Source organism: Aulostomus chinensis, chromosome 21, assembly GCF_037954235.1.
Source record: "Aulostomus chinensis isolate RoL2024-O1b breed Wild chromosome 21, RoL_Achi_v1.0, whole genome shotgun sequence".
Lineage (NCBI taxonomy): Eukaryota > Metazoa > Chordata > Actinopteri > Syngnathiformes > Aulostomidae > Aulostomus > Aulostomus chinensis.
In genome coordinates, this window is record NC_141340.1 from 8,906,534 (window position 1) to 8,919,892 (window position 13,359).

The 13,359-nt window shown below is 41.9% G+C and overlaps 1 protein-coding gene across 2 annotated transcripts in view; it reads right to left on the reverse strand.

Moving 5' to 3' along the window:
- oxsr1b (oxidative stress responsive kinase 1b) overlaps window positions 1–13,359 on the reverse strand; it is a 43,515-nt gene that overhangs the window by 25,046 nt on the left and 5,110 nt on the right. For both annotated transcript variants that reach the window (XM_086192143.1, XM_086192144.1), the window contains exons 2-3: window positions 9,991–10,103; window positions 2,785–2,893 (exon numbers count right to left, since the gene is read on the reverse strand). In XM_086192143.1, the coding sequence (XP_086048269.1) occupies window positions 2,785–2,893; window positions 9,991–10,103 (222 nt within the window). The remainder of the gene's footprint in view (window positions 1–2,784; window positions 2,894–9,990; window positions 10,104–13,359) is intronic.

Below are 13,359 nucleotides of genomic sequence, written 5' to 3' on the forward strand. Positions count from 1 at the left end.
TCCACTCAAGCTGGCATTCAGTAGCAGAGACTGTAGCTCTGCAGGACTGCGCATTAATCTTGCGGGAACACATTCCTCCGCTTGCTTTGGCATGACTTATATTCTGTCCCTGTGGTTTCCTCAGATGTCTCTCTGATGTGAATACAGTCCCGTGACCAGAAACTCTAACACAACAGTTCATATGGCACGTTCACAACAGGAATTTCCGGAAAAGCCCTTCTTTTCCTACCGCAGGACTCAGCTTTACCTTGAATGACCTTGAAGGGATTTCCCAGTAATGAAGGCAATCTTGAAAAAAATACAGGGCTTTATAGAGTTTCTTTTCTTTCTTTTTTTTGGGGGGGGGGTATGAGCTCTATGATGTGGTCTAAGTTGCTGTTCTAAAATAAAGGTTCTTCAATTAACACATCAACCAGAGAACAGACTGATGGACAGAGTTGTTTTGAAACTAAAGGGTACCTTCTCACATCTCCTCTCAACACCCATGAGACGAGTTGAAAATGTGACATGAGTTCTATATGCAAGTTGACCACCAGGAGCATTGCAGTGAGGTTTAAAAAACAAACAAAAAAAAAGGGTTTGGCCTGTAACTCCTCAGTCATGTAACGCACACTCGAGAACCTTCAGGCATTTCCTGAATTGATCTGAAACTAGCCGATACTGCTCTTGCAAACTTTTCAGTCCATTTGTGCAAGTTTCGGAGCACCCACTGATGTATAACATGACTTTAGGCTTTAGAATTTTGACAGTAAATCCCAGCATGCAGCGTTAAGGTCCTCCGGCTGACTGAGAGCAGTGAGAGGTTTGTCTTGTGTGGTCGCCTTTATCCAATTTGCAGGCTTATTTTCCTCTTAAAATCAAATATGTGGAGGAATTAAATTATTACCAAAATGTTCCAATCAGCTGAGCAACTCGAACATTTTTCCATGTCGCACCCTGGCAACTACTGACCCTGAATTCATTCTACTGGTGAGTGAACAGTGGTGTCCGTCAGCAAGATGTATCACTCCCCATCTATAAATGCCATACACCAGTGGAACAGCCATAGCATACCAATAGTCAACAGTGACATTCCACTCAGAGCTGGCAATGGGCCAACTTGTTATCAGTCTTTCAACAGCAGAAGACAGGATGGAGACAGTGGGTGGAGACTTCTTAGCCCAGAGAAGAGTTCTTTGAGATTGCTCTGCCACGTGGACTGGTGGCCCATAAACTCCACCTCATCTGGGGTCTGTCGCCATGGCAGACGTCGCCCTGCCTGTTATTTAATTACCCCACACAATAAAACTCAGCATCAAGGGCCCATGTTGAACTCGGATAAAGTGGAAGGAGAGAGGCCATCTTAAGTGGTGTCTGCCCCTGCTGTGAGGCTGGCCATATGCAGGCGTGCACCGTGGTGGGCACCGTGCCCCAGGCCCAGCTGCCAGGCGGCTGATGATTGGAGTGTATCCTAGAGAGCCAGACATGCCACCTGAGAGCTATCGCTTACAATAGGAGCTTGTTTACATTGGATGCCTGAGAGGAACAAGGCAGGCTAGAAACAGAGGGGGAATGTTTAATGTGCACATGTATCTGTGTAGAGAATGAGAGGCTGAAAGCAGGATTAGCAGAGGGATGAGAGGCAATTTCTTGGCTTTTTATAAACAGACCAGTTCTTCTTCTTGTTCTTTCTTCACCTCAGAACAGCATCAAGATCCAATTAGCATATAGAGATTCTTAACTGGAAAAAACGGAAGTAAGAACTCATCATACAGAAAAATTTCATGAAATATACAGTGATGGCTTCTTTTTCACCAAAATGATTGGATGAAAAAAAAAGAAAAAGATACAATTTTCTTTTTTTAACCAGGATATGTTGAATTTGATGAATGTGATTTTTGTTTAAGGCTTTGACATATAAATTTAGTTCCATGAAGGCAACCATACATAGCTTATTCAAAAAATATGAAATAATGAAATTGCCTGGGCAAGTTAGAGCTACTATTTCAATTGAAGGAACACGTTACAGTTTGTGGCAAAGAATTAATTAAATCAAGGGAACGAGGTATATCCTATGGCCTAAAGTAACAAAATTATGGGAACATAATGTACCTCGTGGCCAATAAATATTGAATTGAGGAAACAAGTTATATCTTGTGGCTTCATTACAATTATCTTTGTCTCTGTGGCGACTCCAGGGCTCAGTACTGGTGCCCTAAAATGTTTCATTTCTAATGATGTTTATTGTAACATTTAATTTCAATCAAATTCATGCCATTTGGACATAGTCCGACCATAACCATATTGTAATTCCAATAACATCACCATGGACTATCAGACATATATTCTTGGACTATGGGGGTCTTTTTCTCCATGGTGGCCTCCTCCTCCTCCTCCTCCTGGTGCTCCTCTCTCTAGGTAATTGTAGCACTGCCACATAGTTAGCATGAGCCCATCCTGCAGGCTGTTATTAACTCTGCTCTGTCATTAGCTTCTGCACCCAATTGAGTTAAAGCCACGAAAGAGCTGCAGCTCACAACACGGGACACAATGAGGATAAATGCTGTCACATTCCCTGCAATCACAAATAGCATCAGCAGGAACTAGCCCTGCTCTTCATGCCGTCCTTCTCTCATCACAACATGCCCTGCCAAATATTTTGGGGCTCTCATGACATGACATATGGCCAGCAATGCACTGTTGAAATATTTATCTTTCTGGTATCTCAGCATTCAGACTGACAGGTAGATGTTGAAGGCTGTACGTTCATAGAGGAAGAGTGCCATGGAAGGTATATTTACTTACCACCGCTTAGCAGCTTCATGACCAGCCACAGCTCATCCTTTACCACGAATGAGGTGTAGTAAGACACAATGTTGGGGTGGTGGCACTGGCTCATGGCCTGAATCTCTTTCTGTCGGAAGGAAAAAGAGAAATACACAAAGATAGAAGGGAATGAATAAAAATTAATAATGCAAATACCTGCCGACACACAGATAGTTTTACAATTGACGTGCAGTTAACATGATAAAGCTAAATCTATAAATACGTTCTCACATCATCATTTGGAGGGCTGAGTTTGTGTATCAGAGCCAGTGTGATTTTATCAATCATTAATCGTACTGTTGAAGCATCAATGAAACCTTTTCTAAAAGCTGTGAATTAAAACTGCAAACAAATAGTTTTCATCCAAGACACACAGCACCCACTGTTGTCATTTGGCCAATTATGGAAAAGCATGGGAGGACGAAATGAATCAAATGCATATGCAATAAATGCCTACGCAACTGATGCTGCAGCTATTCTGGAAATTTTGCGCAATGCTTCAGGCCCAAGATGACGTCAGTAGCCCGATAAGAAATAGGGTCAATATAATGCATTTCTGTGCAGAAGCATAAACGGCCAGTACTCAGCCCTTTATACAGCTATAAAGCCGTCTTTGTGTGTGTGTGTGTGTGTGTGTGTGTGTGTGTGTGTGTGTGTATACGCTTGGAGGAAGGAGAGGAGAACTGAGGTAATGCTGGCGCAGAGGTCTAGCCCATCACATCGGCACCAGTCTCAAAGTCAAATGAGGATGGACGAGTTCCCGTTCTGGCAGGCTTCAGAGGTGAGACTGCAGAGCTTCACCTAGGTTTTTACTGCTGCTTCTACGCTTGAATACGTGAAGAAAAACTGAACCTGTGACCAGAGCCTTGGGAAGCTGGGGATACACTGTAAGCCTATGTTTCAAGGCCCATATTTGAGCTGCAGGATACATTTTGACATCTGAATTTTGTTTTCATTCGGCAGTGCTTGTGTTCAAGCAGCTGCTCCTGATGAATTTCAGACATGTCAGAAACTTTGGTCAGCTGTCGTCATCATGCATACTGAAAGCGGAGCTGAAAGAAACATCGGCTTCGATAACTCATTCAACTTTGATAGCCTCTTCGTCCCTTTCCTTTTCAAATTCCTCGGTGCTATCAAACAAAACTTTATTGACAACCATCGGTGGCTCGAGTGGTTGAGTTCACATCCCTAGAATCGTACAGTACGGACATCTGTCCAGGTTCAAACCACAGCATCTCTGTACTGACCAGGGAATGTCACTTAGAAAAAAGATGACACTTTACTTTTGGTCAGTGACAGTTCTCAAATGCAGAGAACGTATGATAGAGAGACATAAAATGGGCAGGTTTCCACATTCATCCTTTCAGCAAATATTTGGAAAATTTGGAGTTTGCATTGTTTTACAGGAACTTTCTTGATATTAAATTAGAAATAGAATTGGTTGAAATCAAAAGCAGATTCAGAACATCTACCCTACGAGTCAGATCAGGAGTGTGGTAATACATAGTTCCCCTTTCCCTTGGCGCGACTACCAAAATAGACCAAAATACACTGATAGTCAACTGAAAACATCTGTTAAAATCAACCTCCGATGTTCCAGGGAGCATGAAGCCTAAGCTGACATATAGAACCATGGCTAGCAAAACTGTGGCCCCCAGTCAGTGGCTCCTCCCAGAGAGGCGAGGGCAAGCAGGTGACAAACAGGGAGGAAGAATGTGGACTGAGTCATCATACGGGTGGCGACAGACCGACACCCTCTGAACCACGACGGCTTTTATTTATTTTGGAACTGGCCAGCACTGGACCATTATTATTATTCTCCACCAAGTTCCCTTCATCCACCGGTCGTTCACTTTCATCCGCCATGCTTCTTGTTACTCGTGCTGTTTCTGTTTGGGGCGTGACAACTTGAGGCCCGTACACTTCAACTTCCACGACAGTCTCATGCAGCCAAAATAACAGATCTACACATTCACAACGCGCCGACGGCCGACTCGTTATCACCTTGTAGATCTTTTTTTTTTTTGCATGGAACCATGAGCTTGAAGATTTTCTGTTTGCGGTGCACTAACGTCATGTGACATAAGTTACTGGCAAGTTAAAATAAATTGCAAAATCTTACATGAAACCAAGCTAAGATAAAATTAATCTCAAATAATGGCCCCCAGGCGTTTAAATGAACCTGGCGTTTATTTGAGACAGGCGTCTATTTTACAAAATGAGGTCAGACCCTCGGCCATTATATGAGACCCGGCGGCAGTTTGACACCGGGCTATTAATTGGCTATTCATTGGTATGTCACATAAATATATATGTATATACATACATATATATTTAGAAAACAAATTGACATATTGACATCTTGTTTACACTGAAAAACACATAAAAAGTGAATTTTCTTCATTTCAGGAAAAGTAGGAAAAGCCTCTTGCTTAGTTAAAAACCACAAAACTGAGTAAAAATGAAGAAACGAATCTTGATTTTGGCCGTCAGACCAATACAGATATATTTAAATCATGACAAATATCTGCCCTTACCGATGATGTGCCGATATTATTGTGCATCCCTTGAAGTAAGGTCGGTGGTTCAGACTAGATGGCTTATTTTATTATTTAATGCTGGCGAAGTTTTTCTGCCTATGAAGGACAATGAAACAAAACCATGACCTCAAAAATGGTGATAGAAAAGCAACACTTTCAACTTCCAGGTGCAATCCAAAAACACATCATCCCTGCAGCACTCTATGATTACTCTAGGATTACTTATTACTTTGTCAATATGGCCAATCAGAAGCATTTGCCTCTCTGAGCTATTCAGATCCAAAATGTTTGAATGTGACTTAGAATGGAATTTAAAAAAAAAAACAAAACAAAACCTCTTTTGACTGAAAAGTGAGCCAACATACCGCACCATCCTTGATTATCAAGCATATAACTTCCAGTCTGGCGGACCAGACAACCAGCTCCACGGGTTGTCTTCCCTATCATTCTTTCTCTGGACAGTAGAGGCTGAGAGAGAACAATAATGATATAGCCTGTTGGCTGTTCACGGAGCCTAACCCCCTTCTGTTCTCAGCACAGTGGAAGAGGCAGGTCATCACAGCTCTGCAGGCCAGGGTAACCCCAGAGAAGACAAACAATGGGATAACAGGGAGGATATCGTGCTCTGGTAGTTGGCAGGTTTTCACATCTTTTTCCCAGCAGACAATGAGAGAATCTGAGAGACTCTTTGTTGTGGGGATTAGGTCACCGTTAACCTATGCTAAAGCTAAAATACTGCAAATATTCTCAACCTTTCGCACAGTTTAATGTGTGACCTATGACAATCAATGAAGACATCTCAATGCTGACTAGAAAGTGAGCATGTTCCCAAGAAAACGACATCATTAGTTGCCGTACAACATCCCTGTCAGGTCCATGCCAGTAAAGGAACATAGTGTCTGTGCTTTCTGTGACGTCTTAGACGAAGCTCATCCAAGTCAATAAAGCCATTACAAAACAATCTAATCATGGATACACATTTTGATTACATTAAGTCTTAACTATGAAGCAATAAAGGGAATAGATTTCACGACAGACATCCTGACTTGTGCAGGCAGGAAACACACAGGCGACTGTGGGCCAGAACCCAGAGATCTTGTACATTCAGCACAACCTGATAGTGTTGTAATCCTGACCACCGAAACTGAGACCAAGTCTTGACCTTAATCAGCGTGTACCAAGACAAAGACAAGACCAAGACCAAGGCAGAGAGAAAGCAAGCCAAGACCAAGGCCAAGGCCTGGCAAAACCAAGCCAAGACCAAGACCAAGTTAGGATGAGACCAAGTCAAGACTGAGACCAAGCCAAGACCGGGATCAAGGCGGGACGAGACCAAGTCAAGACTCAGACCAAGGCAAGACGAGACCAAGCTACAACTAAAACCAAGGCAGGGCAAGACCAAGTCAAGACTGAGACCAAGGAAGAGAGACCAATTCAAGGCAGAGATAAAGTCGAGACTGAGACCAAGGCAAGCCTGAGACCAAGGCAAGACAGAGACCAAGTCAAGCCTGAGACCAAGTCAAGCCTGAGACCAAGTCATGCCTGAGGCAGGAAGAGAGAGAATCATGACCAGACGCCAACTGAGACCTTCATAATTATCCCCTGCTTGGTCTTTACATTCCATAATGATTCCACCCTTACAGCAAAAGATTAATCATGTATCTGTATCTTTATGTTATGACAATCAAATTCTAATTTCCTGGTTGAATGCAGGTTAGCACATTTTTTGAGTTGTCAAAAACTAATTCACATGATAACAGACAGTATAAATATCCGATCAAAGTGTCTTTTTGGACATTTCTTGGTTTAGAAACTTGTCTGTCCTGAAGTCATCCCTCTAATAAATGAATGCATGCATGTCATTTTCTCAGGTGTGTGGCCCTCATGTTTCAGCTATTTGACCAAAGAGGTCCGAACAGTCAAAGCAACAACAAAATGGCTAACCTGATTGTCCGATCTGAAGCTGCTCTGGACGCTATGTTTAGTAACTACCAGCTGTCCCACCATATTTTATCACTGCTGTGGTTCTGTCGAAGCAACCAAGTCATAAAAGCTGAGTTTCCATTTGATTGTTTAGGAATAGCTGGCTCAGGATCAGCTCCAAGAAGCAACTGGCCTGCTCCAAACAAACGCCGCACGACAGTGTGCAAGTGAATGATTGAAATCTGTATTTTACCTCACGATTTGATATTCTAGCTTTTCTTCATCTGTCCTCCCTACATCTGAACACAAATATCTGCACTCCTCTACTCATGACATTTTCAAAACAGAATTTTTACTTTAGTTTTGATGCACGGCAGACAAAAATGACATAAAAGATGTAGCAATGAACAAAAAAAAATCCCTCTTAGTTACATTGCAGAGTGGGATGTAAATTTTGACTTCTGTGTGAATAATAAACCAAAACCAAGTCTCACTGAGCTGCTAACATGCTGTCTCAAAGATGCACCGCGCACTCATTTTAATATCATTTAAAAATTTGTAGAGTTGTCATAATAACAGATTAATTTTGATTTAATAATTACAGCAAAAATAACTCATTAAAAATGTGCACAATTAATGGTGAACTTTCCCTCACTCGTGGATCTAACTTGTGAAAGGATAGCTGAGCAGCAATGCGGCTTGGTTGCATCTAGTCTGACTGAAATTTAAAGATTAAGACCTCTCCAACATATAAAATGTATCTACTCACTTATCTGAAATCTTTAATGTGCTTGTCATGACCTAAATAGATATCTGTGATTAATTTAGATTAATTACAAAACCTGTAAATTGGTTGAATCGGTTCGTCTACTTTTATCAGCGTATCTATACTTCCTGAGTAATGTGTGCATTTTTGTCACTTCTGAATTTTTGAATGATGTGACTGATGTAAAATTTACTACGTTAATAAAGAGAAGCGACGCTGGCCTTTCTAAAGCTAAACGCACGTCATGCAGGATGCGAGCCGAGCCACTATGAATAAGAAATACAACCGTCTGAGACAAATGCATTTTTCTTTATTAAGTCTGATCTTCGGTGCGTTGTGTGAAATTGAACCCCAGCAAAATATCAATGAGCTTATTGTCACAAACTGAATACAGTGCTGGGTCACAAACTGGTGCCACACAATCACACTGATGGCACAGAGAAGCCACTATAGCAGCCATGTTACGTCACTATCGGTTGCTCAGAGCTCAACAAGCCCTCATGATGACCCCACACCACGCACACAAACACACACACACACACACACACACACACACACACACGTCGACAGGACTTCATCCTGTGATTGAGGTGCATACATTTCTACAACAGCCTTCTATAATGTAGTAAAGATCAGAATACTACTCCTCTCTTATCGCTAACTCTTACTATCATTCAAGCTCAGGTAGACAGAAAATACTGTTAACATGACAGTGTCTTAGAGATTTGTCTAAATTGGGTTCATATCTAATTATTAGGCTCATACTGGTTTCTCAATCTCAATATTGGTCTCATTTTTGTGCTACGCTTAACAAAAGTGATAAAAAGGCACAGCTGGGATGATTCAAGAGAGCAACCTACATGCTCCACTTCTTCATCTCATCTGATTTGAGTAACTCAAAAGGGCCTGTCCATCAAAGGGCTGTGCCAGGAATAAATACAACACGCCGCCGCACAGCCAGACATGACAGATCATTGCTTTTCTGACGTCCAAGTAGCTCAGAGTAAAGACATACAGTAGACCCTCAGACCTCTTTAAAAACTTGTGGCATCCCTCTTCTTTAAAAAAAAGGGGGGGGGGCAATCTGGGTTCAATTTCATGCTTCCTCGCTGTTTAAGCAGGTACCCGGCAGGCTGTGGAACTGGAGGGGAACCACAGACAGGAAATCTGACCTAACTGTATTCCATGTGACCGCCTGCTCCAGGAATCCCAGAGCAACATTCTCCTGATTCATCTTCTGCAAATCAGAGGGGCTGGGTGGGGGGTGGGGGGTGGGCGGTTAGGGATTGGGGGAAGGCTTCCTCCCCAGTTCATGTCCAACATTTGTTACTTTCACAGGAACGATGGGAGAGGACGGTGAATCAGGACGCTCAGATTAGAGATAGACAGAGATACAAATGGAGATATGTGTGTGTAATATCACCAGCTAACTAATCAGATTATGGTAGGTCTTGATCATGATAGCATTTCATTGAATATATTCCAGTTCTAAAATATTTTCTAACCTTTGCTTTGACAATTAGAAGGCAAATCTCACTGCCTTTGTGAAATAATCCGTCCCTTTGCGTGGGGTGCTAATCCCTCCGCCTCTTGAGCTCAGTTGTAAAAACTGCATCAGAAAGAAAATGATGTACTGAGGTGCAGTTCCAGATTGAGTTGAGGAGGTATAAAGAGACTATAGAGCCTGCAGGAAGATGTCCTGCTGTGGTGTGAGACTTTCCTGGCGGCAAATGGTCGTCCCGTTCAGAGAACAGCTAGAACAGTGTTAGAAGTGACAGGGATGATTTGGAGAAAACAAGAAGGGGAAAGCAGAGGTGGAACTAATTCCATCCACATGCCCAGACCGCAGACCTTAAGTGAAGTCTTGTAATTTATGGGTTCTTTGATCATGAATGAAAAGTAACAACACAAATTTTCTATTTAATATGCATGTAATGATCAGTGAGTGTGTCTTACCAAGAGTTCATCCATGCTGGTCTGGCACTTCTCTAGGTTGATACGCTTGATGGCCACCTTCTCCTTGCGTGGTATACAGTAGGCTGCTTGAACCACGGCTGTGGCCCCACTCCCTACAACAGAAAGAACCGATGCTTTGGTTACGGATCAATTCAACAACATATCACCCTTCCAACCCAGGCTCCTTAAATCACAGCAACTATTGGATAAGAAACTTAACTTTAATCCATTAACTTTAAATCCTGAAAGTTCAGGAGGGTTAAACAGAGTTCCTCTTTAGTATGGCTTAACTATCTCTTCATCAATTATGAATCAGCTTTCCCAAATCCTTCCTGATGAGGCCAATCTGATTAGGGCCAGCATCAAATCAGGGACCTCTCTCGAGGTCTTGTCCTGTGGTTCCTCTACCTCCCCAGATGGCACTAGTAGCACCAGTGGCTAAGCCAGAAGTGCTAATGTTAAAGCTAGCTTCAGCGGATGTACTGCATCCGCTGCTGCTCCAATGGTTGCGGGGCAAGATCCTTTCAAAGACCCCAGAAGACCCACCTGCGGCCTTTCGTTGCGTCTGATTGGCTAAGAACGGGGGCAGGTCTTCACAGGTGGACAAAAAAAACCTGGTTTATTTGGGATGGGGGGCTTTGAGAGGACTCTACATACGTTCTGGGACCCAACAGCAAATTTTGTGCTTGATGCTATCAAAAAAACGCACAAATTACGACTTGAAGCCGATACCCTGCAACAGTGTCTTTCTCTTTGGAAAATGTGTGGTAGTCTGAGTTGAAGCCTCCAGAGGGGAGATGTGCCTGCTGTTCCTTCATTGTGTGAGGTCATTTCACTGCCTCCTCAGTGCTCTTATTTCAATACTCACATGGCTGTTTCCAAATGATCTTGCAAAACTAGGAGTACTTTCTCCTCTGGCAAGAACCAGTGGTGAGTTCGTCCACCCTCCAGTAAGCTTTTCCTAACCTCCTTTACCCTTAGCTCTGCCCAAATATTAACAAAGTCCTCATTGTTTGGACTTTTCATTGAGCCTGCAGTGTATGGAGGTTAAAAAAATAGTGGCGCTATATTAAAAGAAATTTGAAAAAAAAAAAAAAAACAGCTCCTTGATCTTTAATTAAATGGAAAATCTGTCCCTGTAGACGTGACCGGTTTTTAACTTTAATTGTTTTCATTCTAGATAATTATGACTTCGGGCTATATGAGAGAAAGAGAATGATAGAGCATAAAATATCTCTGAGAATAAGCATAAATGCTGGCTCTCATGATAATCCAATAAAATTGTAATTTCCTAGTAATTTCCTGTAGCAAAGGGTCACTTTCATCATGATTTACATACGTCTGAAAGTCTTTTTATTTTTGTAGTAGGTGGTAATCTTTTACAATATCTGATCCAACTTTCCAGTTTACAAATAATCACGGACCACTCCTCCCTTGCTCAAAATACAACACCACCACTAGTACTACTACATCCGTACAAATCTCTGGAGGTGGGCCAGTGATGGCCACAGGGAGCCAGTTACCGTGCACATGGTGGAGCGTAAATTCCTCCACACAAACAAACAGCCAGTCGTCATGGGTGGCTGGACGAGTTGGAAAGTTGGAAAGATGGTGAAAAAACAAGAGGAGATCATAGAGATCTGTAGCGAGCAGGGTCAAGGGTCAGCAAGGCTCTCTGAGTTATTTAAACATGTTGAGGCCCGGTTAGCGTTAATACAAACCTGATGCTCTTTGATATGTCACTTCCAGGCTTAGCCAAGGATGTGTGCCTCTCCAGTTACAAGATCATTCAATACTTCATTAGGCATTGAGGATCTAACGAGAGCTGCATATCAGCTAATTAGGGAAGCAATATGAAAACCTCATCATGGGGTGATAGAATCAGATGGCAAAACAAATGATCATCTTATAAAGAAATAATATACGCAACACATCATCACTTCTGTAGAAGCACAACAGGGAGAGCGCCGCAAGTTTAAGCTTCCCCTTCTGATTTTAGCATTCTGCCTTTTCAAAGACCCCCTAGCTAGGTGAAACGATAACAAAACTCAAAGCTAGCTAGCGAGTAGCAAACTACCCACTAAAAAGGGGCAATTTGCAACGTAGATTGTTGATATTCATTGCCTCAACATTCTATTGCAGAATGCATAGACAAAAAACAAGCAGTGGTTCTGATAAATATGTGCAGAGTATTGATATTATGGGCGAAGATCGGTTCTAAGTTATGCTAGCTATGTAGCGTAGCTGACTACACAAACACTAGAAACTATAAGCTGCTGTGATTAAATTGACTGGCATGTACCAGCTTTGCCCCCTCCCCCGATGATGCATTCAAACACTGACATAAAAAGTCCCTCTCGCTAGCTCATCAAACGGAACTCCAAGCTAGTGAGGGAGAAACAACCTACACACTGAAAATCTTTTGACAAATACCTGGATCAAAAAAAAAAAGGAAGCCTGATCAGTGATTTCTGTAAACAGCTGAAAAGATATACACCCGGAAGGAGTATATAAACATTTCCTTAAACAGAACATGGTTTCCTACCCCAAGGGCACCATCGCCACATCCTAGCTTAGCCCCGCCCACGACGACGATGACTGGCTCAACAAAATAGAAACGAGTCAGAGCACAAAAGGCGTTATTGTGCAGACATTAAAAAAAAAAAGTTTTAAATGCAATTAGTCTGTCTTTGTTGTGCCACTATCTGCATGCCATCAGACATTTTATTGTAGATATTCAAAGAAGAAGAAGAAGTATGAAGTCATATTCACAAGCGGTGCCACAGCTTTGAGGTGCACTGAAGCAAATTAATATCTCTCTCTTTTTCTAACGGAACTTCCTGATCCGCTTGATTATTTCGCTTTGAGACGCTCAGTCCTTCAATCTTCTGGGACAGCAGTTAGTGTTGTTTCTTTTATAAATTATATGTAATGCATAAACTGATTATGGTTAGAGGAAAAGGAAGGTATTTTCAAATATGAAGAAAAAAACATCCATAAACTACATTCTTGTCTCTCTTTTCTATTTCCAGCTGCGCATAAAAACTACATTTAGCTTGTTTTGAAAGTGGAAGGCTAAATCAAATCTATAAATTGAGTTACCACATTAGGCAAAATTAAATGAAGATGACCCAGCAGCTGCGAACTGCAAGTGTGGCATGTTGACCCGGAGGAGCGATTCCAAGTTTTGTGCGTTTTGAGTTGTTTTTGTTTTTGCTTTTGTTTTTGCTTTTGTATGTCCGTTCACATTTTGTTTCCATTACCTGTCAATGTTCTTTTTTCTCTCTCTCACTTTCTCAAGTGTTTTCTAGAAATATTCTAAATTAATGTGGATTTAACAATCACCAAGGACCCACATTTATCCTCTGA